The sequence below is a fragment of the Trichosurus vulpecula genome, chromosome 6 (assembly GCF_011100635.1).
Source record: "Trichosurus vulpecula isolate mTriVul1 chromosome 6, mTriVul1.pri, whole genome shotgun sequence".
Classification (NCBI taxonomy): domain Eukaryota; kingdom Metazoa; phylum Chordata; class Mammalia; order Diprotodontia; family Phalangeridae; genus Trichosurus; species Trichosurus vulpecula.
This window is the reverse complement of record NC_050578.1, coordinates 226328678-226350338: the sequence shown is the minus strand read 5'-3', so window position 1 is coordinate 226350338 and position 21661 is coordinate 226328678. Positions and strand designations below refer to the sequence as shown.

General features: G+C 45.6%; 1 protein-coding gene across 1 annotated transcript in view; it reads left to right on the top strand.

Annotated features, from left to right (window-relative positions):
* The window catches only part of DENND5A (DENN domain containing 5A), an 88583-nt gene that overhangs the window by 51367 nt on the left and 15555 nt on the right, over positions 1-21661 (top strand). Inside the window, exons 6-12 of the mRNA XM_036763571.1 lie at positions 3383-3700; positions 6503-6718; positions 8487-8721; positions 10332-10482; positions 11292-11385; positions 17900-18031; positions 20336-20488. Coding sequence (XP_036619466.1) covers positions 3383-3700; positions 6503-6718; positions 8487-8721; positions 10332-10482; positions 11292-11385; positions 17900-18031; positions 20336-20488 — 1299 coding nt within the window. The remainder of the gene's footprint in view (positions 1-3382; positions 3701-6502; positions 6719-8486; positions 8722-10331; positions 10483-11291; positions 11386-17899; positions 18032-20335; positions 20489-21661) is intronic.

The following is a 21661-nucleotide window of genomic DNA, read 5'->3' as shown; positions in this document are numbered from 1 at the left end:
TCTTAATCCAGCTAGATGGTGCAGTGGATAGAGTGCTAGGCCAGGAGGCGGGAAGAGCTGAGTTCAAATGTGGCCTCAGCTGCGTACTAGCTATGTGACCCTGAGCACGTCACTTAACCTCTGTTGGCCTCAGTTTTCTCAACTCTAGAAAGGGGGAAATAGTAGTGTCTGCCTTGCAAGGTAGGACCAAGCAATGTAATATCTGCAAAAAGCTCTCAGCACAGTGCCTGACATACACAGTAGGACCTGCGTAAATGCTTGGTAAAGGTCAAAGTAAAGCATAAAGCTTGGTAAAGGTAAAGCTCCTAAGAATAAAACCTGTGCCGTCCTGCTCTCAGGGTCATGTGTTCCAGCCAGTGTTTCCTCAGAGGAGGCTTTTATTGATTTTTCATCATTTACCTCATGGTGAGGTTTCTGTGGGGAGGAAGTCTGGGGGCGGGCGGGGGTGGCCCTAGAACGAGAAGGGGGACTCCTGAAGAAGAGGAGAGGAGGCCTGAGGTGAAATAAAGGCAGAGAAAAGCTGGCTGTTACAAGGGGGAGGAGGGGAATTAGGGATGGGACTCAAAGTTCAGGTAGGGTTAATTTAGGGGGCAACCAGTTTGGGATAAAAAGCACACTGAGGGCTTCAAAAACACTTAACTATTCACTATCAAGCCAAAGAAATGAGGAGGCCTTAGATGCTGAGGAAAAAATGGTGTGAACAGTCGATCAGCGGAGCCATATGGGGACGCTGCTTCTCTCTGCGTCCCACGGGCCGGAGAGTTGCCCAGAGACTCAGGAGAACAGTGGCCAAGCGGGGCAGACATTTAGGGTCTCTTCCTTTTAAGGGGGAGGTGCCTGGAGAACCCCTGTGTGGCTTTCTAACCTGCAGGGGTTTGCTTGCTCCACACTTTGCTGCTGTAATTTGGAGTCATAAATTTTTAGCCTATTTCAGCCTATAACTTTTCAGTTATTTTTTTTTCTTTTTGGTTGTTTCCCTTCAACAAAACATTCCCAACTAGAAGATTAAAAATTAGATAGTTGAAAACTGTCCTGCTTGATTCATGATGTGAGCTAAAGATGATCTCCCCCTACCATTAGAAATGGCCATTCAGACTTTTGAAGCATAGACCCATAGAATTCCAGAACTGAAAAGGACCTAGAACATAGAATTCCACAGCTGAGAGGTGCCCTAGAACATAGAATGCCAGAGCTGAAGAGTGCCCTGGAATATAGAATGCTAGAGCAGAGAGATGTCCTAGAACACAGGATGCCAGAGCTGGAGTCTAGAACACAGAATGCCAGAACCGAGACGGAGCCTAGAACATAGACAATCAGAACTGAGAGGTGCTCTAGAACACAGGATGCCAGAGCTGAGAGGTGCCCTAGAATATAGAATGCCAAAGCTGAGAGGGAGCCTAGAACATAATGCCAGAGCTGAGAGGGACCTTAAAAAAGCTCTAGTTCAAGGGTTCGTCACCTTTTTTGTGTTATCGACGCCACCCCCCCATCCTTACGCCATTGGCAGTCAGGTGAAACTTATGGACCCCTTCTCAGAGTAACTTTAAAAAAATTCATAATTGAAGGAACTGCTAAATTTCATTTGGAGGTTAGTGAAAATAAAGATGTAACTTTTTTCCCTATTCAAGTTCACAGCTTCCTGACCTCTCCCCACCCTCCCCGAAATCTATCCATGGACTCCAGATTAAGAGCTCTCTAGTGAAGCTAACTCCCTTATTTTATAGATTAGGAGGCTGCGACTTAAATCTCAGTTTGGTCTTAGTCCTAAAGAACATAAGGAAACAGCCCACCAAACCATTTAGAAACTACCGAATCCTAAAGGGGAGGCTGGACCCCACTCGTCCCCTCTGCCATTCGCTCCTGGTGTTGAACAGTAGACAGATCTAGCTGATTATATTAGCTCCGGGAGTTCTCTTAGGGCCTTTCCCAAACCCACAAAGTTCACATGTGGCTTAGCTCTGCCCAGTGAATTTCTGTATGGGAAGTTGAAAGTCCCCTCTTCTTTAGTCCGCAAACTGAATCTTTTATGTTTAAAAGTCCCTTCTCAGTGCTAGCTTGTACAGAGACTCTTTCTTGGAGATGTGATCTGAGGGTTGTTTTGCATGTGGAGTCTGGGCCAGTAGATGCCCTGCATAATGAGAGTGTCCTGCCTTTCTAAGTGTCCTTGGGCGTGTGAGTCTTCTCCACTGTCTTGGCTCTTATTGGCCCTGCAGGAATAAGGGAGAATTTAAACCAACAGTTGGTTTTATTTTGCCACAAGTTTGTTATGCATTAGAAGGCAAGAGTTTGTTGCTCAGACACTGAGTTGTTTTGGGCCTGCAGCCAATCTGACCACCACCTTCCCCAGTGCCTGAGATGGCCCCCCGCATTTCTGTGGTGCTTGACCTTGGCCGAGTTGGGAAAAAAACAGGCCAGATGGAATTATCCCAAGTGCATCTGTGGCCATAAGCCCTGGCTGCTGGGCCCTCTGAGAATTGAGAGTGATTGGTGGCCCTTGGGCTGCAGGTGGAGTGGTTTTCATCACTAAACACTTGGCCTCGTACCTGCCCCAGAGCCAAGCTACTCAGCCGGCCACTTCCTGGCCCCCCTAACCTATCTGTCCCCACAGCAACCCCAAGACCTTGGTAGTAGAATCTGAGCATGTCCTTCCTTAAACTGGGTCTCCCTGCCCTTGTTACTGAAGGGTGAGCCCTTGCTCCTTAGTCCATCAATAGTGGCTATAAAGGCGCTGGCCTTGGAACCAGGGAGACTTGGGCCCAGACCTGCTTCAGACATCATCCACGTGACTGTGGGCAGGGCTCCTGTGCGCTGCCTCAGCTCACTTGACTATAAAATGAGAGGGGTGGACAAAATGGCCTCCGAGGTCCCTTCTGGCTCCAAACGTGTGCCCGTATTGGGTGTTTGCTAAGTGCCAGGCACGGTGGCTGCAAAGACAAATAGGAAATCACCTTTGACCCCAAGGAGCTCTCATTCTCGGAGTGCCCAGCTAGGCATGGAGGCAGGAGGCCTGGGTCCAAATTTTGGCTCTGCCAGCAGTAATAGTAATGATAATAACAATGACAGCTTATGTCTCTAAAGCACTTTCAGATTTGCAAACCACTTCATGTACCGTTGCTGTGTGCCCGGGGGCCAGTCCGCTCGCCAGCCTGAGCCTCATCTCCTTAGCTCTGAAGCGGGGAGCCCGCCATTTACACGAGCCACTTCAAAGAGCTGTAGCAAGGGAACCCCACAGAACCATAGATGTATATATTCACATAGTTATTTTGGTTCGTTTCTTCGAGCCCTCCCTCTTCCCTGTGAATGCTGCAGCTGATGATGACTTCTCTTTCTCTCCTCTTCTTCTCCCTCTCTCTTTCCTTTGCCTCCCCCTTCCTATTTACAGGCCAATCTCTGCTTTGTGGATATCGACAACCATTTCATTGAGCTGCCTGAGGACCTGCCTCAGTTTCCCAACAAGCTAGAGTTTGTTCAGGAGATCTCTGAGATTCTCATGGCCTTTGGAATTCCCCCGGAAGGGAACCTGCACTGCAGTGAGAGTGCCTCCAAACTGAAGAGCCTCAGGGCCTGTGACATAGCCTCAGACAAACGGAATGGGAACATTGCTAGCTCCGCTCTGCACACCTATGAGCTCCTCAAGGAGAATGAGACCATTGCCAGGCTGCAAGCCCTGGTCCAAAGAACTGGGGTGAGCTTGGAGAAGGTGAGCCTGATGCCAGTGTTGTGGCCCAGGGAGAGAGCTGGGGTGGGGGCGCAGTGACAAAAGCCTGGCTTGTTCCTTTGTTGTTGCCTTGGTGTGGGTGAAGGGTGTGCCTAGCCCTGCTTTTTCTTCCTCTTACAATCTTTTCAATTATTCACAATCTCTTGTCTCCCTCTTTCTTTCTCACATTGGAAGAAAACAAACCTTTGTAATAAATATGCATTTTCAAGCAAGACAAGATCTTGCATTGCCTTTGTCCAAAAAAACAGACATCTCATTTTGTGCCTTAAGTCCATCCCTTTTCTGCCAGGAGGTGGGTAACATGCTTCATCATTGGGGCTCTGCACATATGGCTGGTCATTTCATTGACCAGACTTTTCAAGTCTCTGAGAGTTATTGTTGAATGTATAAATTGTCCTCCTGGTTCTGCTTCCTTCCCCTGCAACAGTTCCTACAAATCTTCCAGGGTTTCTCTGAAATGGTCCTTCCCATCATTTCTAACAGTACAATAGTGTTCTGTGATAGCTATACACCCATCATTTGTTCAGGCTTTCCTCAGTGGCTCTCCCCACATTAGATGCTTGACAAGAACCAGTTGAAGGCAGCTGGCAGCCTCTCCTCCTGGTGGGGATGGTGGTGGACTAGAGGTATGGAAGGAGGCATACATTTTCAGTCATAACCAGTCCCTTGATTTTTGCTTGACTGGACTTATACAAGGAAGAGTTTAGGGGTGGAGCAGAGGGGAGGAGTCATTAGGAAGTGATAGTGATAAATTAAAAATAAAAGGGGATCATTTAAAACATTTTTTCAAAGGTGACTGGCAGCCAGAATGGCTGAAGCACTGTTGGTGATTTTAAGCAGACACAGGGATGCTTGGGGACTGTCAGGTGCTCTGGGCAGCAGTGTTTGCTCCTGGAAAATCATCTGTGAGTTTTTGTGTCTGTCCTTGGGGGCTGGGCTTGGGCCTCCTTCTCCGTTTGGATTGAGGTGAAGGGGATGGATTTTGGCTCCTGCCTGAGACAAAAATCAATTCTTATCTGTTGATCTTAATTTTTTTTTGTGCTGTGGAAATGTTTATTGATACCTTGTGAGTTTTTTATTTTTCTACTTTACAAAAGGTATTTTTGGAATTAAAGTGCCATTGGGAAGTTGTCTTATTTTTGTTTTTAATGGTTACAGGCAGGAGTCAAATTGGGTAAGTCCTCTCCCTTTGGAGCCTCAGCTTTTCCACCTTTAAAATGAGGTGTTTGACAAGATGTGCTCTAAGGCCGCTTCCAGCTGGACACAGATTATGTCATTGCTTCCGGGGTTTGAATTTGGCCTCTGACCCTGCTCACATCAGGCTTTTCCTTTTTTTTTTTTAATGTGTCATCTTTTCTTTTTTTTTCTCCCTAATTTAATAATATATTTATTTTTAGTTTTCAACATTCACTTCCATAAGTTTTAAATTTTCTCCCCTTCCCCAAAATGGCTTGCAATCTGATAAGGGCTCTAGACATACATTCCTATTAAATACATTTTCACATTAGTCATGTTTGCATAGAAGAATTATAATGAATGGGAAAAACCATGAGAAAGAAAAAACAAAACAAAACAAAAAAGAAAATAGTCTGCTTCGCTCTGCATTCTGACTTCATGGTTCTTTCTCTGGATGTGGCTGGCATTTTCTTTCCATTGTTTTAGGTCCTTGCATTGCTGAAAAGGGCTAAGTGTATCTAAATCAGTCCTTGAACACTGCGGCTGTTACTGTGTACAGTGTTCTGCTGGTTCTGCTCACTTCACTCAGCATCAGTTCGTATAAGTCTTTGCAGGTTTCTCAGAAATCCACCTGCTCATCGTTTCTTATAGCACAGTAGTATTCCATTGCATTCATATACCACAACTTGTTCAGCCATTCCCCAGTTGATAGGCATCCCCTCGATTTCCAGTTCTTGGCCACCATAGCAGGAGCTGCTATGTTAAATGTGTTTTTTTAAAAATAATTTTAATCCCATCATTTTCCAATACACATCCCTCCTCTCCCATTAGAATCTTCTCATGACAAGGAAGTACAGTTAGCAAACCAAACCAGTACATTAATCATGTCTGACAGTGTAAGTCTCAGTCTGTTCTTGTGGCTGAGCCCCTCCCTCCCTATAGTAGGGAGCTGTTCCTCATCAATAGGTCTCTGGAGTCAAGACTGGCTAATTCATTGTATCCATTGATCCGAGTTCTGTTGTCTTTTAGGGTTATTTTTCTGTACATTTTTGTAGTCATTGTCCTGATTATTCTCTTAATCAGTTCAGGATTATAGGATCTTAGGGCTGGAGCTGGAAGGACACCCCAGATGCTGTCTGGGTCTCTCCCCTCCCCTGCATTTTTAATAGGTAAGGAAACTGCCCACTTGCCCAAGAATATACTGAAAGTAATCAGCAGGGATTTGAAACCAGGCCCCCCAACTCTGAAGTCCTGGGCTCTTTCTTTTTTATCACATAGAGCTTGAGTGGAGATTGATTTAACTGTTACTGCCTGCCTTCCAGCAACTTTGAGTTCCTCTCACCATTGGGAGCGAGTGAGCCATTAGAGTGAGATTAACTGGACTGAACAGACTCATTGTTGCTAAAGGCTCAGAATTTATCACCACATCCATCCCTGCTCTGTTTTCTTCTTCCGCTAACAAGTCCTGGTTTCCTGGCTTATGTTGGGGGTGCTCAGTGCAGCTCCTGACCTTCTGATTCCTCTCAGGAGTCAGGAAGAGAGTTTCTTCTCATTTTGGGAAGGGGAGGAAAAAAACCTCTTTTTCTTGCTGTTGTTTCTTTTCCGCAGCTGGACATGCGTGAAGAGAGCAGCAGCAATAAAGATCTCAAAGTTCAGTGTGAAGAAGAGGAGCTCAGGGTTTACCAGCTGAACATCCAGATCCGAGAAGTCTTTGCCAACCGCTTTACCCAGATGTTTGCTGACTATGAAGTGTTTGTCATCCAGCCCAGCCAGGATAAGGAGTCTTGGTTCACCAATAGGGAGCAGATGCAGAACTTTGATAAGGTGAGTGTGAACAGCGGACACAGGTGTCGTGGTGGCCTCGTCGAGGATGGTGCTCCAGAGGTGTCATGACAGTCTCTTTGAGAATGGCAGTTCAGTGGAGCCTGGTAAAGGAGGCAGCTGCCTCTGACTCGAGGGAACTCTAAGGTATACCGTTAGTCTTAGTAGTTCTTTTAAGGCATCTGTGCTCTGGAAGCCAGCATTCATGGCCTTACTGATATATTGGTTAAACCTTAAAGTCTTGTCTGTTGAAACATTAGTTGGCATGGGCAATTCTAACCTATCAATCTATCCAATCCAATTCAACAAACATTTATTAAGTGCCTAGCTTATAACATGGCACGCACTGTGCTTAGAGCTGCTGAGCTGCAATGAATAAAAACAAAGATAGTGCCAGCCCTCAGTAAGCTTACAGTCTAAAGGGGGAGACAACACAAGCAAAGCCAGGAGAGCCAGAGCAGGATGCAGGAGCGCCTCACATGGGAGCCTCTTGTTCCATGGTGTTGAAGCTAGGCAGGACAGCTGATGTGAAGGGGAGTAATCAAGCATTTATAAACACTTATGATGTGCCAGGCACTTTGCTAGGTTCTGGGGATACAAGGCCAGAGAATGAACCAATCTCTACTCACAATGAGCACATATCCTAACAAAGGAGATAACACATACATGTCATCTCTCTCTCTCTAGATATAGCATAGACATAAAGTAAATACACATATGTGTATATATACACACATACATGCACATATAAATATACAGAGTAGTTAGATACAAGGTGATTGGGAAGGAGGGCACTACCAACTGCGGGAATAACAAAAGGCTTTGTGCAGAAGATGGCATCTCCCTCACTTGCCTCTTAAAGGAAGCAGGACTCTGTGAGGCAGAGGCGAGGCAGGGGGAGTGGGGGAGGAGTATATTCCGTCCACAAGGGATGACCAATGAAAAAGCATAGAGATGGAGGTGGATGAGCTTAACCGAAGAGTTTATATTTAATTCTGGAGATATTAGGAAGCCACTGGGGGTGGTTGAGTGGGGGAGTCACATAGTCAGATCTTCTGGCAACAGTGTGTAGGGTGGACTGGAGCAGAAAAAACAAGACAGGGGCATCATCCAGGAGCCTGTCACAGTAGTCTAGGTGAGAGGTCATGAGGGTCTGAACTGACATGGTAGCTGTGTGGCCTTCTCTGTCTTTCCTGTTGAGAAACTAATATAGACCAGGGGTGAGGAACCTGTGACCTTCAGGCCATATGTGGCCCTCTAGGTCCTTGGGTGCAGCCCTTTTACTGAGTCCAAGTTTTATAGAACAAATCTTTTTATTAAGGGGATTTGTTCTATGAAGTTTGGATTCGGTCAAAGGGCCACACTTGAGGACCTAGAGGGCCACATGTAGCCTCCAGGTCACAGGTTCCCCACTCCTGGTATAGACTTCAGTTAGGAGATCTGATTTCCCTGGATCGTCTGGCGGGCTAGGACCAAGGTGCCTAAAAACTCTGTCATAGTCTCTTTATCTGGTTACAGATGTGTAAGTAGATAGGAACTTTCAATTGGTTTAAAGGTCAGGGACATGCGATGTATAATGTGTTTTTGTTGGATACAGACACCAAAAGGAGCAAATCTGTTCTCTGATGGGTGGGAAGCCCAGTGAAATCTTGGATCACCAGTCCTCTTGGGTAAAATGGCATGGTATATTTTGCTATTGTTGCTCATGGCTAAGGTGCTGTCTCTGTCTCTCTCTTCCCTGTCTTGTTTCTCTTTTCTGTGGGTCCCAAAGGCCTCTTTTTTATCAGACCAGCCTGAGCCCTACCTGCCTTTCCTCTCAAGATTCCTGGAGACCCAGATGTTTGCGTCATTTGTTGACAATAAGATCATGTGTCATGATGATGATGACAAAGACCCTATCCTGAGGGTGTTTGATGCTCGAGTGGACAAAATAAGGTTATTGAACGTGAGAACACCAACCCTGCGAACATCCATGTACCAGAAGTGCACCACTGTGGATGAAGCAGGTGAGAGGTTCCCCCAGGAGATGGTGCTCCGTCTGGCTCAGCCCGTCTCTTCTGCATCTCTCTGACTTGTAACAGGTCAGCGAGGCTGTGCCTGGCAGCCCGGGGACAGCGAGGCTGCCACAGTCTCCCGGTACCTTAGTTGAAATTAGTATCTGCTTCCTGAGAGGGCACCTGGGCTACTTGGCACGTCCCCTTTTGTGCATTTTTCTAGTACTCTCTCCTCAACCTTCAGCTTCCAGGCCTTTCATTGACATGACAATTCTCAACAAAGTCCTGAGGCCATTGAACCTTGGTGAGCTTACTGTCTTTAACACAAGACACCATAATGCCTTGGAAAGATGTCAGGATTCAGATTCCCAGTGCCTTGCCGAGGCTGGTTCATTGACAGCTCTGGGGGTTTTTCATGTCCCATGTAGGCATCCTTGGTGTTTCTGTTAGACCGTGTTCAGTGATCAAAAACACTGGCTAGGGGCAGCTAGGTGGCACAGTCAGTAGAGCACCGGCCCTGGAGTCAGGAGGACCTGAGTTCAAATCCGGCCTCAGACACTTGACACATGTACTAGCTGTGTGACCTTGGGCAAGTCACTTAACCCCAACTGCCCTGCCCCCCAAAAAACAAACAAACAAAAAAAACAAAAACAAAAGCACTGGCTAATATCCCCATGCTTGTGAGCATCTAGGGTTATGGGTTGCAAATCCAGAAGGGCTTTTGAGGTCATCTAGTCTGGCAGAAACCAAGGCCCAGAGAGGCTGTGACTTGTTCCAAGTCACATAATAAGTGACAGAGTCAGGCTTTGAACCCACCTCCTTTAACTTGGGCTAAAAGGTGGACAAACCAAATCATCGTCTAGACCATTTGAAAGAAGTAGCTACGGGCTATGGAGACAGGTCTGGTTATGGTATTTAGGATATGAAAGTGTCTGGAACCGTATTTGGGCTGCTGGGGATGAACAGTGGGATGGCACTTGATGCCTACCTTAGATATTCGAGATCTTTGGAGAGGCTTGGCCGGTGGGAGCAGCTGGGCCGCACTCTACCGCACATATGTAATTGCCTTTGCTGGCTGGAGAAGAGCCCGCCCTGCTCTCTGCAGACACTTGATAGTTGTGTGACCCTGGGCAAATCCTTAACCTCTGTGGGCTTCAATGGCCTAATCTATAAAATGATAGGGTGCACCCTCCCTCCTATATATATACACCCACTTCCACCCACATAATCACCCACATTATGCACATGTGACCATGCATACACAGCTCATATACAGTTAACCTCTATATACATACCCTCCAGATATGCCTCTTACATATATTCCTCCATACATATAAACAGTGCCCCCATACATACACACCCACCCACAGTGTCCATACACCTCTACACCTGATCCACGTCTCCATCTAATAGTAGGAAGAGGTAGTTTAGTTCTAGTTGTAAGGGAATGTTAGACTCTGGTATGGTTTTTCTTTCTGGGAGTCCCTTGCCTGTGGTGAAGTGAGTTAGTATGTTTAGTTTCACATAGGTCTAAAGTTGCTGTCCTGTAGCTTTTGAAATAGGCCAGATGTTCAGAAGGGCCTTGCCCATTTGGTTTTTGTTCTTCCCTGCATCCCCTGCAGAGAAAGCGATTGAGCTGAGACTGGCAAAAATTGACCACACTGCTATTCACCCTCACTTACTGGACATGAAAATTGGGCAGGGGAAGTATGAGCCAGGATTCTTCCCCAAACTGCAGGCTGATGTGCTTTCAACTGGGCCAGCCAGCAACAAGTGAGTAATCCTGGAGGCTATCCATGCCAAGAGCTCTGGAAATCAAGGTTGTATGTGCTGGGGAGGGTTGGGGTAGGTGGTTGGGGGATTGGTCATATGGCGCCATGACTTTGAATTCCCTGAAAGTTTCTAAGTTAGGTAAACTAAAGATAAGGAAGGCCCTGTTCATTCACCTGACAGGGCAAAGGAAAAGTTAGTGCTAGAGCAGGGTCAGTGAATTTTTTGATAACTTTACTTTTATAGAATTGGTTTCCCATGTAATCCTACATATTTTATTATGTGCATGTAAAAATATCATTCCAAGAAGGGATCCATGAGCTTTAACCAGCTTGCCAAAGCTGCCTGTGACCCCCAAAAGGTGAAGATACTGATCCCTCTAGAGTGTTCACCATCCCTGTTCTAATGCTTTAGTTTAGTCAAGGACTTCAGATCCCTGATGAGCTATAAGACCACATGAAATGAAGCATAGACTCCTCGGCAGAATTGTTGCATTCTTCCCATGATGCTTTTGGCAGTGAGTTGTGCCATTTATCTCAAAGGTTGGAAATGGAAAAGGGCTTGGAGAAAGTCTTTGTAGGGTCCAGATGATCTAGACCCTCTGTCCAGAACAGTTAACAACGGAGGTGGCATCTGCCTCTCCCAGGAGGCCACCCCCTAGTTCAGTCCTTGGTCCCTGGCCACTCTTCTCCCAGAGCAGTGATACCCTTTGCAGATGGTGTGTGGTCCTACTCTCCCCTCCCTACCCAGCCCCCTAGTCCTTCAATCCAGCCTGTGGGCTTCTTACTGCCCGCTCTCCTTGTTTCTGACAGGTGGACCAAGAGGAATGCGCCTGCCCAATGGAGGCGGAAGGACAGACAGAAGCAGCACACCGAACACCTCCGCCTGGATAACGACCAGAGGGAGGTGAGAACCACAAGGGATAGGCTGGCGGGGAGGGGCTGCCAGTGGCACCGAAATCTAGAGAGAGCTTTGCTTGCAGTAACTGTACGAGGTAGGAAGGGCAACTACTATTTACCCCCCATTTTACACATAAGGAGAGTAAGAGAGGCTGGGAAGCAAGAAGACTTAACCTGGGTGGTGTTGCTAATGAGCACTGGAGTTGAGACCAAGGTCTTTTTACTGTTGAGTCCAGTCTCTAGAGTTGGAAGGGAACCGAGAGCCAACAAGCCCCACCCATCCCTGTGGGTGAAGCAAATAAACCAAAGAGTCACTCCGTGTGCAGTTACTGATGAAATCTGTTAGAAAAAGTCTTATTATTAGACATCAGACAGCTGTTTAGAGGATGGTTGTCTTACGTATACATTTCTCTCCATCAGCCAAGTGTCCTCAAAGTCTGGGTCTTAATGTATTCAATGAAAATTCTCTAGAAACGACCTTATGCTATAGAGTTTTACATTCAAGTTACAGCTTAGGAACAACAGTGACCACCACAAGATACAATTTTTATTTTCCTTTCCTGTTTGATATTTTGATATTTTTTTGATATTCCTTTCCTGTTTGATATTATAACGATAGTTTGATATTAATAATATAACAACATTTTATATTGTTTGACTAATAATGTTATTATTAGTCAAACAATATAAAATTTTGTTATTAATATCAAACTATCATTATTTGGTATTATTATTTATATTTTTATTTATTATTAATGGGCTTTAAGGACTTCCAGAATGAAGGAAAAGTAACACAAATCATAAAGATTCGAACTAATAATCTTATGAGAATAAACTAAATTCTGTCTTATCTCACACACACACACACACACACACACACACACACACACACACAAAGTGGTAATGTCTTCTGATACCTTATAATGTAGCTACAATTTACACATGTTATTTTGTTTTACCAGCTTAAACATTAGAGGACTAGTAAGTTTCTAGTTAAGTTTTATGTAATTTATTGCTTAATTTCAGTCTCTCTATCAATTGGAGACCTTGATATTTTGCTTCCACACTGTACAAGGTCCACTCACCCACTAGAATACCCTGACAAGTAGTCATCCAACATTTGCTTGAAGACCCGCCGCCTTCTGAGATGCCCCATTCCATTTTGGGTAGCGCTAATTGTTAGCAAGTTTTCCAAACTTGAAGAAAGCCATCATACTTCCCTTCCCACCTCCTCCAAGTGTCTTCTTCCCCGGTCTTTATTCCTCTCAGCCAGTCTCCTTATGGTATGGTCTGGAGGCCCTTCATCATCTGATCACCCTTCTCTAGATGCTCTTCAGTTTGTTAATGTCCTCCTTACTCTATGATGTCAGAACCCAAAATAATACTCAAGATGCGGTCTGAGCAGGGCAAAGAACAGAGAGACAGTTCCCCAACTCTCAGCTCCTGGATGCCACAGATCTCTTAAGGCAGCCTAAGATTGTTTTAGCTTCTTTGATTGACCTTTATCTTGAGAAGCAGCTCAGTGTGGTGGATAGAGTCAGTCTTGGATGTTTTAGACAAGTTCTTTGGGCGTCGTGAAGACCTGAGTTCGCATCCCATCTGTCATCTAAACTGTTAGCAATCCCTTATAGCTTTATGGCACCTGCAAGTTTTGTAAGCATTCTATGACTTTATCTAAGATAGGTCTTGATAAAAATGTTGAACAGCACAGGGCCAAAGATGGATCCTTGTACCCCTCCAAGTTGACAACAAACAATGAATGAATGAATGACTCCTCTTCAGGTTTGTCCGGCCATTCAACCAGTTTTGAATTCACTTAGCTGAGCTGTTGCTAGGCTGTATCCTCTCAGAACAATGAGATATTTTTAAATACTTTGCTGCACCCTAGGCAAACTCTTATCAACATTTCCTAGAAACCATTCTAGTAACAGTCAAGACATGAAATGAGCTTAATTTGTCATGACCTGTCTTTTTTTTTTAAGCTTTATCGATGCCTTCTGTTTTAACATCACAGTCCTGATTCCCTTATCCAGTGAGCTTTAACTCACAAAATAAATAGAAAAAAAAAAGAGTGTCACCTAAAGTCAGCCAGTACATCACTAACGTCTAACTGTGGCTGTAACATCCCACTCCCATCTTCCCCTGCTTCTCCAGTGAGAGCATCAACATATGTTTCTTAGCTTTTCTCCAGGGCCCAGCTGGGTCATCATGATGGCAAGATACACAGTTTCATGATATTTCATGAATTTCATGATACTCAGTTGTAGTCACTGGACATATTGTTCTCCTGGTTCTGATGACTTCATGCTGCATCAGTTTATACAATTCTTCCTATCATATTCTTGCACCTCAGTTTCTCTGGTCATCCCATGGCTGTCTGATGGTTTCCCACGTGGCGGCCAGTGATGGAGCCATTTGTGAAAATCACTGCTTTGTTTGGATGCTGACTTCTCCTGAGAGGCATGGTGGTGTGGTGGATGACACTGGTGGGTGACAGTGTGACCTGGGTTCAAATCCCACTACTGACTCTTCCTGGCTTTTTTGACCCCTCCAGTGCTCTGGGCAACTCTCTGTGTGATTGTCAGTCACAGAAAAAGGTGAAAACTTGAATTGGTGGAGCAGGTTTCTTCACTGAGAAGGAAAGGGACTATACACCACCTTCACTGGTAGCTTCTTCATTGAAGATGTAGGGGCTATATTGGTGCAGCTGCGGGTCCTGTCTTTTTCCTTTTAACCATTACATCATGCTTCCTCTTAGTTGCTTTGGAATGCTATGGAACCAGTTTGAATCCTCACCATTTTTTCTTCTTTTTTTTTTTGGTGAAAGGATCTGGGCATCCTGCCTAAATTTCATGACCTAGTTAACATCTAAGTTTTGCAGTTGGGGTTTTATACTTAATAATCTCTTCTTCTATTGGAAAACAGTTCTTCCTTAGAATATGTTATTGTCTGTGCCGGGGCCTTTCCCCTCCCACCTCATCTTTTTTTTTTTTCCTGGGTAGTGTCTTTTGGCTTCTTTGAGGGTCACTTCCGAGAAGTGTGGCAGGATCCTGATTTAGGAAACAATCCTCTATAGATAATTCGATTCAGTACAGATAGATCTTCACTAGAAACTTGTATGCAGCATAGAAAAATCTGTTTTAGAAGAAAGAACAAAGATGGAACATTTTGCTTTAGGCAAGTCATATTTTGGGGAAGAAAGGAATGGAAACATTTGTAGCGTCATATTACGTTCCATCAAGATTGTTTTTCATTAGTCTGGTTATTAAAAATGTAATTTATACTAGGCATTTTCTCAGCCTGGCAGAATAAAGTTATGGGTAGTCATTATAAACATATACGTCTGATTTCATGGGTGTGGGGAACTCCTGATATGAAAATTCCCTCCACCCATATAAATCTATAACTTGTTTGTAATTTAGTCTTCAAGGAAACAAGCATTTATTAAGCACCTACTATGTGCCAGGCACTTTGCTAAGTGCTTTAATTTCCTGGGTGACTGACAGATTCTCAGTCAATATATGGCAGAATCAGGACTTAAACTCAGGTATTCCTCACTCTAAAGGTAGCCCTCTCTCCACTCCACTACCATGCCAGTCATTGTTGACTTAACAATAAATAAAAAGAAGCCTTTGTAAAGCCTTGGATCACATATTTCTTGGTGATTCAGTAAGACCAATTGGCTCTTGTGGGGTGCAGAAAGACACCTGGCCAGCCAGCCAGGGGGTCTGGGGTTCGAGTCTCAGCCTTGCCATTCGCTTGCTGTGTGACTGAGGTGGAAGGTGAGGTGGGGCAGAGTGAAGTCTTTTAAATTCTCCGTGCCTCAGTTTCCTCATCTTCTTAGGGGACAGCTGGACTAGATCACTGACAAAGGTTTCTTAATGAAAAATAATTTTCTTGATTTTGTCAAGATAGTTGAAGACAAAATTCTGAAAGTTCTGACCATCAGCTAACTAACTGTCTAATATTGGACAATTTAGTCTCTGGGTTTCAGTTTCCTTTTCTGTGGCATGGTGGAGAGAGTGCTAGACATGGAGTCAGGAAAACCTCACTTCAAAACGTCTGAACGCTTACGAGCTATGTGATCTGGGGCAAGTTGGTTAACCTTGTTCAGTCTCTGTTTCTTCATCAGTAAAATCACAGGATTGTTGTGAGAGTCAAATGAGATGATAAACATAAGCATTGTAAAAGTGTTAGCTGTTACCATCATAACGTAAGGGGCTGGGGCTAGAGCGTCCTCTTTTTTTTTGAGTTCAATGACTGTTATAATTTGTACAACTGGTTCCTTGCCTCCTCTCCCCCTCTGGTGGCAGTGAGCAGGTTGCTTCCTCTTTGGGGGCCTTATCTATAAATGTGGGAGATGTGTATGCTCCCTGAAGGTTTCTTAAGATGGCTCCAGGGGGACTGCCCAAGTGCCTGGGAGGATGGTAATGCTATTCATGGTTCAGTCCTCCAGTGCAAACTAAAAAAAAAGAACTTTTTTCTTGTTCTTTAAAAAGTTATTTAATGGTATTAGCATATTAAAGCAACTGACACTGAAAAGTCAGTTGCCCTCCTGAGTTGGACTCTTGGCGCCTCTCTCTCTCTCCTTGTCACCTGGACATACATGTTTCCCACATGACTCAAGACTTGATCACTTGGGCCCCTCTAACCTTCCTACCGATGGGATGTTTTTCTGTCCTGAAGTCCCTGGTACTAGGGCTTCCTTTAGAGTACAGTGAACATGAGGGTTCTTTCCTTGTCTGAAAGTGGTGGCCCTGACATAGGGAGGGAAAAGTGGGCCGGGAAGGAGCCTGAACAGTGTTCCAGAACAGGGGACCTAGATTTGTTTTGCTAATGGGTTGGCAGGGGTCTGTGCAGGACTTGAATAGAATGGAAGAAACTGATGATCACCTTTAAGGGAAGCTGCTGAAACTTCTTGACTTCTGTCCACCTGATGTGACCAAAGCTACTGCTTCTAATCTGAAATCCTTCTTCTTCCCTTTCCCCCAGAACCTCTTTATCTCAGTCCTGTGAAGTATCTGGTTTAGGGATAGTTGTGTGGAATTCACAGAAGTGTTCCAAGGGGCACAGAAAGATTCTGACAGGCGTGAGCTATTAGGGCTGGTAGATGGTCTCATCTTTTGTGAAATGGTGGCGTAGTGTTTTTATATCCTGGAAGGATTTGCTCTGATTTATCTAAAATGTCTGATTCCTCCTGAAGATTTGTTGTTTTTTTTTTAAATGAATTATTCATCTCAGCACCCAGGTCCTCCTGGCACAATGATGGGGGGAAGGGGAGAGAGAGAGAGAAGGAGGGGATATTGATTAAACCCCACTGTGCACAAAACACTGCTGTACCTTAGAGGTCTTTGGGGTTGAGAGAAAAGGAGATGTCAAATCTGGAGAAGACTTAGTCCCCGCCCTTTTGAAGAATAAAACCTGATCAGGGGCTAGGACACAAATACAAATCACTATTAACCTACCACATTGTGGTTCCTAGACCTAGAGCTGGCCAGGGTGGGGTCTCATTTGTCAGCTAGAAGGTTCCAGGAGGTTGTGACTTGCCCAAGGTCCTGTATATAGTAAGCATCAGAGATGGCCTTTCAGGGCTAGAGTTTTCCTACTGTGCCACTTATCTGGGACGTGGGTGAAGAGGGTATCACAAAGGTCTTTGTGAGGTCCAGGTTGGGAAGGGTCCCCACCAGCAGGGGTCCTAAGGGAAGGCTTCATGGAGGTGATAGCATTGAAGTTGGACTTGAAAAGCCTGGGAAGGAAAAGGGGATGAAGACATTCCATCCTGAGCAAAGACTCGAGCCCTGGAGGGGCAGAGTTGGGCAGCTGGGCTGGAGGGGAGTGGGATGAATAGGTAGAAAGGAATTGGGAGCTAAGGCTGGTGGAGGTGGTGGCAGAGATACCAGTTTGGAGAGCTGGACCTTGACAGTAGGCCTGAGGGCGTCTTGACCCAACAAGTTCCTTAAATCTGGCCTGATGTGACTGAGTGCTGTGGAGATGGATGGGGAGGGGGGGTTGGAGTGGGCTGGGTGCCCCTCCATTGGAGGGGCCGGGACTGGGGAGAGCAAGCTTCGGAGCCCCCTGCATCCCCGCAGCCTTGCATTGAGCTCTGCTGTTCTGGGGCCAGGCAGGCGGGAGGGTGGGCATGCTGATTTGTGTCGGGATCTGGGTTGAAAGGCAGCTCTCAGGAGACTCTGCAAGCCTCTCCTTAGGCCATTCAGCATCTGATGATTTCAGGCCTCTGCAGTTCTGTAAATCACCAGATGCAGAGTGTTTGAAAACTGGCCCAGCAATCCGCCCCTCAGCCCTGTGTGGTGGAGGAGGAGGCCGGAGCGATGAGAACTCACTTGTGACACAAAAGGGACATTTTTAACCCTGGCCCAGCTTTCCTGCCCTTCCCCCTTCTGCCCTTTCCCTTGCTGGAGTCCTGGGGATGGGGGGATGCTGCCCTCTGCAGGTCACAGTGTGAACTGATGGAAGGTAGGAAGCCTCATTCTGACTTTCCCCTGTGTCCCGTACCCCTGCAGAAGTACATCCAAGAAGCCAGGAATATGGGCAGCACGATCCGGCAGCCCAAGCTGTCCAACCTCTCGCCCTCGGTGATCGCGCAGACCAACTGGAAGTTTGTGGAGGGCTTACTGAAGGAGTGTCGCAATAAGGTACAGTCCAGGGGAGAGGTGTGGACACGTGTGTGATCAGGGGTGTGTGTGTGTGTGTGTGTGTGTGTGTGTGTGTGTGTGTGTGTATGCATGCACGCGCATGTGGAAGGGTGAAGTTATCAGCCGAGTGTTAGCCGCCTGCTGTAGCTGGTCCTACGTGGTGTCTTCCCTGGTTGGCTTTTGGCAGAAAAATTAAATTTGCAGTGATGAAATGCAGTTCGGGCAACATGTGATAAGTACCTGCTGTATGCCATGCCTTGTGCAGCATAAATAAGGCGTGATTACCCTGTCCTCAAGGAGTCTTCCAGTGTGTAGGGAGATGAAGTTTTAGTATCTAGATCTATGTCTAATTTGCTCATGATTACATTTCACTGATTCAGTTCAGTTAAACAAGCATCTATTAAACAGACGCTTCCAGGCAAGGCACTGTCCAGGCACGTGGGATGCAAAGGTGAAATGGAAATAGATCCTTCCTCAGTAAGGATACCCTTTTGGGGAGGGGGGAGATGGAGTAGCAGTCAACCAGTGAGCATTTCTTTTCTGCACAGGTAAGTTAGTCCGAGATCACTTGGGGAGGAAGAAAGTGCTAACAGCTAGGGTGTTGGGAAAAATGCTCTCTTGGCATCTAAATTGAGCCTTGAAGGAAATCCATGATTAGAAGGTATGAGGAGCGACGTGTTCCCAGCGTGGAGAAAAGGCCCAGAGTGAAGGGTTGGATGCTTGTTTTCGGTCACTTTGACTAGAACATGAGAACGTGAGTGCATGTGAGTGCATTGTTGTGAAACAAGCCTGGCATTCCAGGTAGGCTGAAGCTAGACTGTGAAGACTTAAGTGCCCAGGGGAGATCACGGTCCCCATGACTTCTCATGTTGGGCTGTTCTCATCCGTGTCTTTGCATACATTTTCCAAAGAAGGCTCTATCCAACATTCAGGAGACTTTTTTCTAGTTCTTTTCCTAGCTTGAGATGGCCAGTGTGTGGACCCAGTTTGTCCATCCAGCATCTTTGATTTTCATTACATGACCTCCCCTCATTTATTCATACATCCAAGAGGCATTTAGTAAGCCCTCCTTTTTCAGGCAGTAACAAGCATTTATTTTTTTTTCTATTTTAGAAACATGATGCCTATTTTTGCTCATTTCATAGCTCAGGTCTGACTTGGTCCTGCTCATTTAGAATTTTGGACAAGAAAAGATACTTAGGCATATTGTATTGGGATTTGTTTATAAAACTTGCCTAATATACCATATCACTAGAAATTATAATTGCACTTCATGATTACCTTTAGTACTTTTAATTAAAACTATATAGAGAAATGATTTTTCTTCTTTACAAAAACCATGTAAAGCTTTTTAAACTTTTGATTTCCATAGGCTCATTTTAAAGAATAACTTGTTTTTATTTACCTTAAAAGATGGTGATGATGAAAATCAAGAAAAATATACCCAAGGAGGCAGTAGAAAGAATCTTGGCCTATGAGTTGGGGTACCATGGTGGCATCCTGGGCCTGCTGTTGGTCACTTCTTTCATGAAGGAGCTGGTCTAGAGAGGATCTCTGTGGTTCTGTCTTTAACGTTCATAGCTCTTGGATTCAGAATTGAACGGTTTGACTCAGTCATGTCCATTTGGCACCAAAACACTTTTTTGGCCTGTTATAGCAAATTCATTGCCTCTAGAGGGTCTGTCTGAGTCTCAGATGAGAAGGTATCAGGCAGTGAGAAAGAGCAGGGTTAAAGAAAGTGCGGAAGGTAGATAATAGCCTCAAAGAAGTTTAGGGATGTCCCAGGGAATTCTGTCACTGGGTACAGGGGTGAACCAGCTGATCTTTAGTTCTTTCCATCTTTGAAATCCTCTGTTTCTATGATTCGAAGCTTTCTTAAGCCCTTAGGGGGAATTTGTAAATTGTAGAATGCTAGAGATTGGTTGTGGAGTGGCGGACCGAGACATCGGCTAATCCAGTCTCTTCATTTCACTGGGACCTCGAGACACTGGGGCAGTCATTTGGCCAAGGTCACCCAGCCAGTGAGTAGTTGAAGCAGTACTGGAACCCAGTTTTCTTGATGCCTGGCCCAGAGCCAGTTTGAATGAGACATTGTGTGGAAATTAGCCGATGATCTTTCTTTTCACTCAGACTTTTTGGCAGCTCATTACATAGAAAATGTGCTTGCAAGGTACAGATGCTGTCTGTTTTTCCAGGTGCTTCCCTTCCTGGATTCTGGGGTGCTCTAGATAAAGGGCCATTCTATGCACCTTTAGTTCAGTTGGTTTGCTTACTGATGTTCTCACTCTGTCACCTGCCTCATAGACCAAGAGAATGCTGGTGGAAAAGATGGGCCGAGAGGCTGTGGAACTGGGCCATGGAGAGGTCAACATCACCGGTGTGGAGGAGAACACCTTGATCGCTAGCCTCTGCGACCTCCTCGAGAGGATCTGGAGCCATGGACTGCAGGTCAAACAGGTTAGGAAGCAGACCGTTCTCTGTGGTTATGGTTAAAGTGACTTTGAGGGCTACTGCTTTGTGAAGGTGGCTGGTCAGGGAACGCTTCCTAGAGGAGGGGGAGGATGATGATTTGGGCTTTTAAGGAAAAGTAGGATCTTTCTGAGAGGCAGCCTGAGGCAGTGGATAAAGAGCCAGCCTCAGAGTCAGAAAGGCCTGGCTTCTAGTCCCATCTCTGGCATGTTCTAGGTATGTGACTATTCGTAGGTAACTTAGCCTTCCACAGCTTCTGCTCCTCTGGCCCCGTCTCTGAGAACTTAAGAGTTATCTCCATGCCCCTGCCAGGCCCTGAGGAAATAGAAAAAAAGGGAAAGCTGCTATCATCACTGATTGCACACCGCTTCCTGCTTTGCCCAGTGATTGCACATTCTCATTTGACCTCACCGCATTTCTGTGAGGTGACTAATGGAAGTGTCATCCCCTTTTAAAAATGGGAAAAATGAGGCGTGGTTCTGGAGGCCCCCAAGGAGCCGTATGTTCCCTAGAATTTTGTCAGAGTTCCTATCCTGCCTGCCATTGGGCAGCAGAAAGCATGATTCTCCGTCGCTACACTACCCCTTCACCTAAAGGGGGGCTATTTAGGGACCACACAGGGGCCTGGGGGGACATGCAGGACTGAACTAATATGGGCTGTTTGCTTGGCGTTGAATTAGGGTTAGGATGGGACCAGAGATTTAATTTTTTAAGTGCCTAAATCCTGTAGGAAAAGCTCATTTTCTTACCTTCCAGCCTCTAGAAAGTCTTCTGAAGTCTTCCTATTGCTAGCATGTTGAACTGGATTAATCTGTGACTGGGTTGGAATTTCAGAGCCCATGGGATACCTGGGTTTATCCCCCCAAGCTTTGGTTTGGATTAGACAAGGTGATTAGATGAGGCCCCTCCCAACTTAAATTTCTTCTGTGGGCCTGTGATTAAGTAAAAGCATGAGATATGCCTTGTAGCTACATCCTGGGAGGGGAGCCCACACTCCGCTCCCCCCATACTTCAGTAGTCACACTCCCCAGCTGCCAGAAAGAATCTTAGGTCTGTGGCTGATAGCCCTGGGTGGAAACACACTGGGAGACAGAGACAGAGACAGAGACGGAGACAGAGAGAAAGACAGAGAGAGAGAGAAGAGAGAGACGTGTGTGTGTG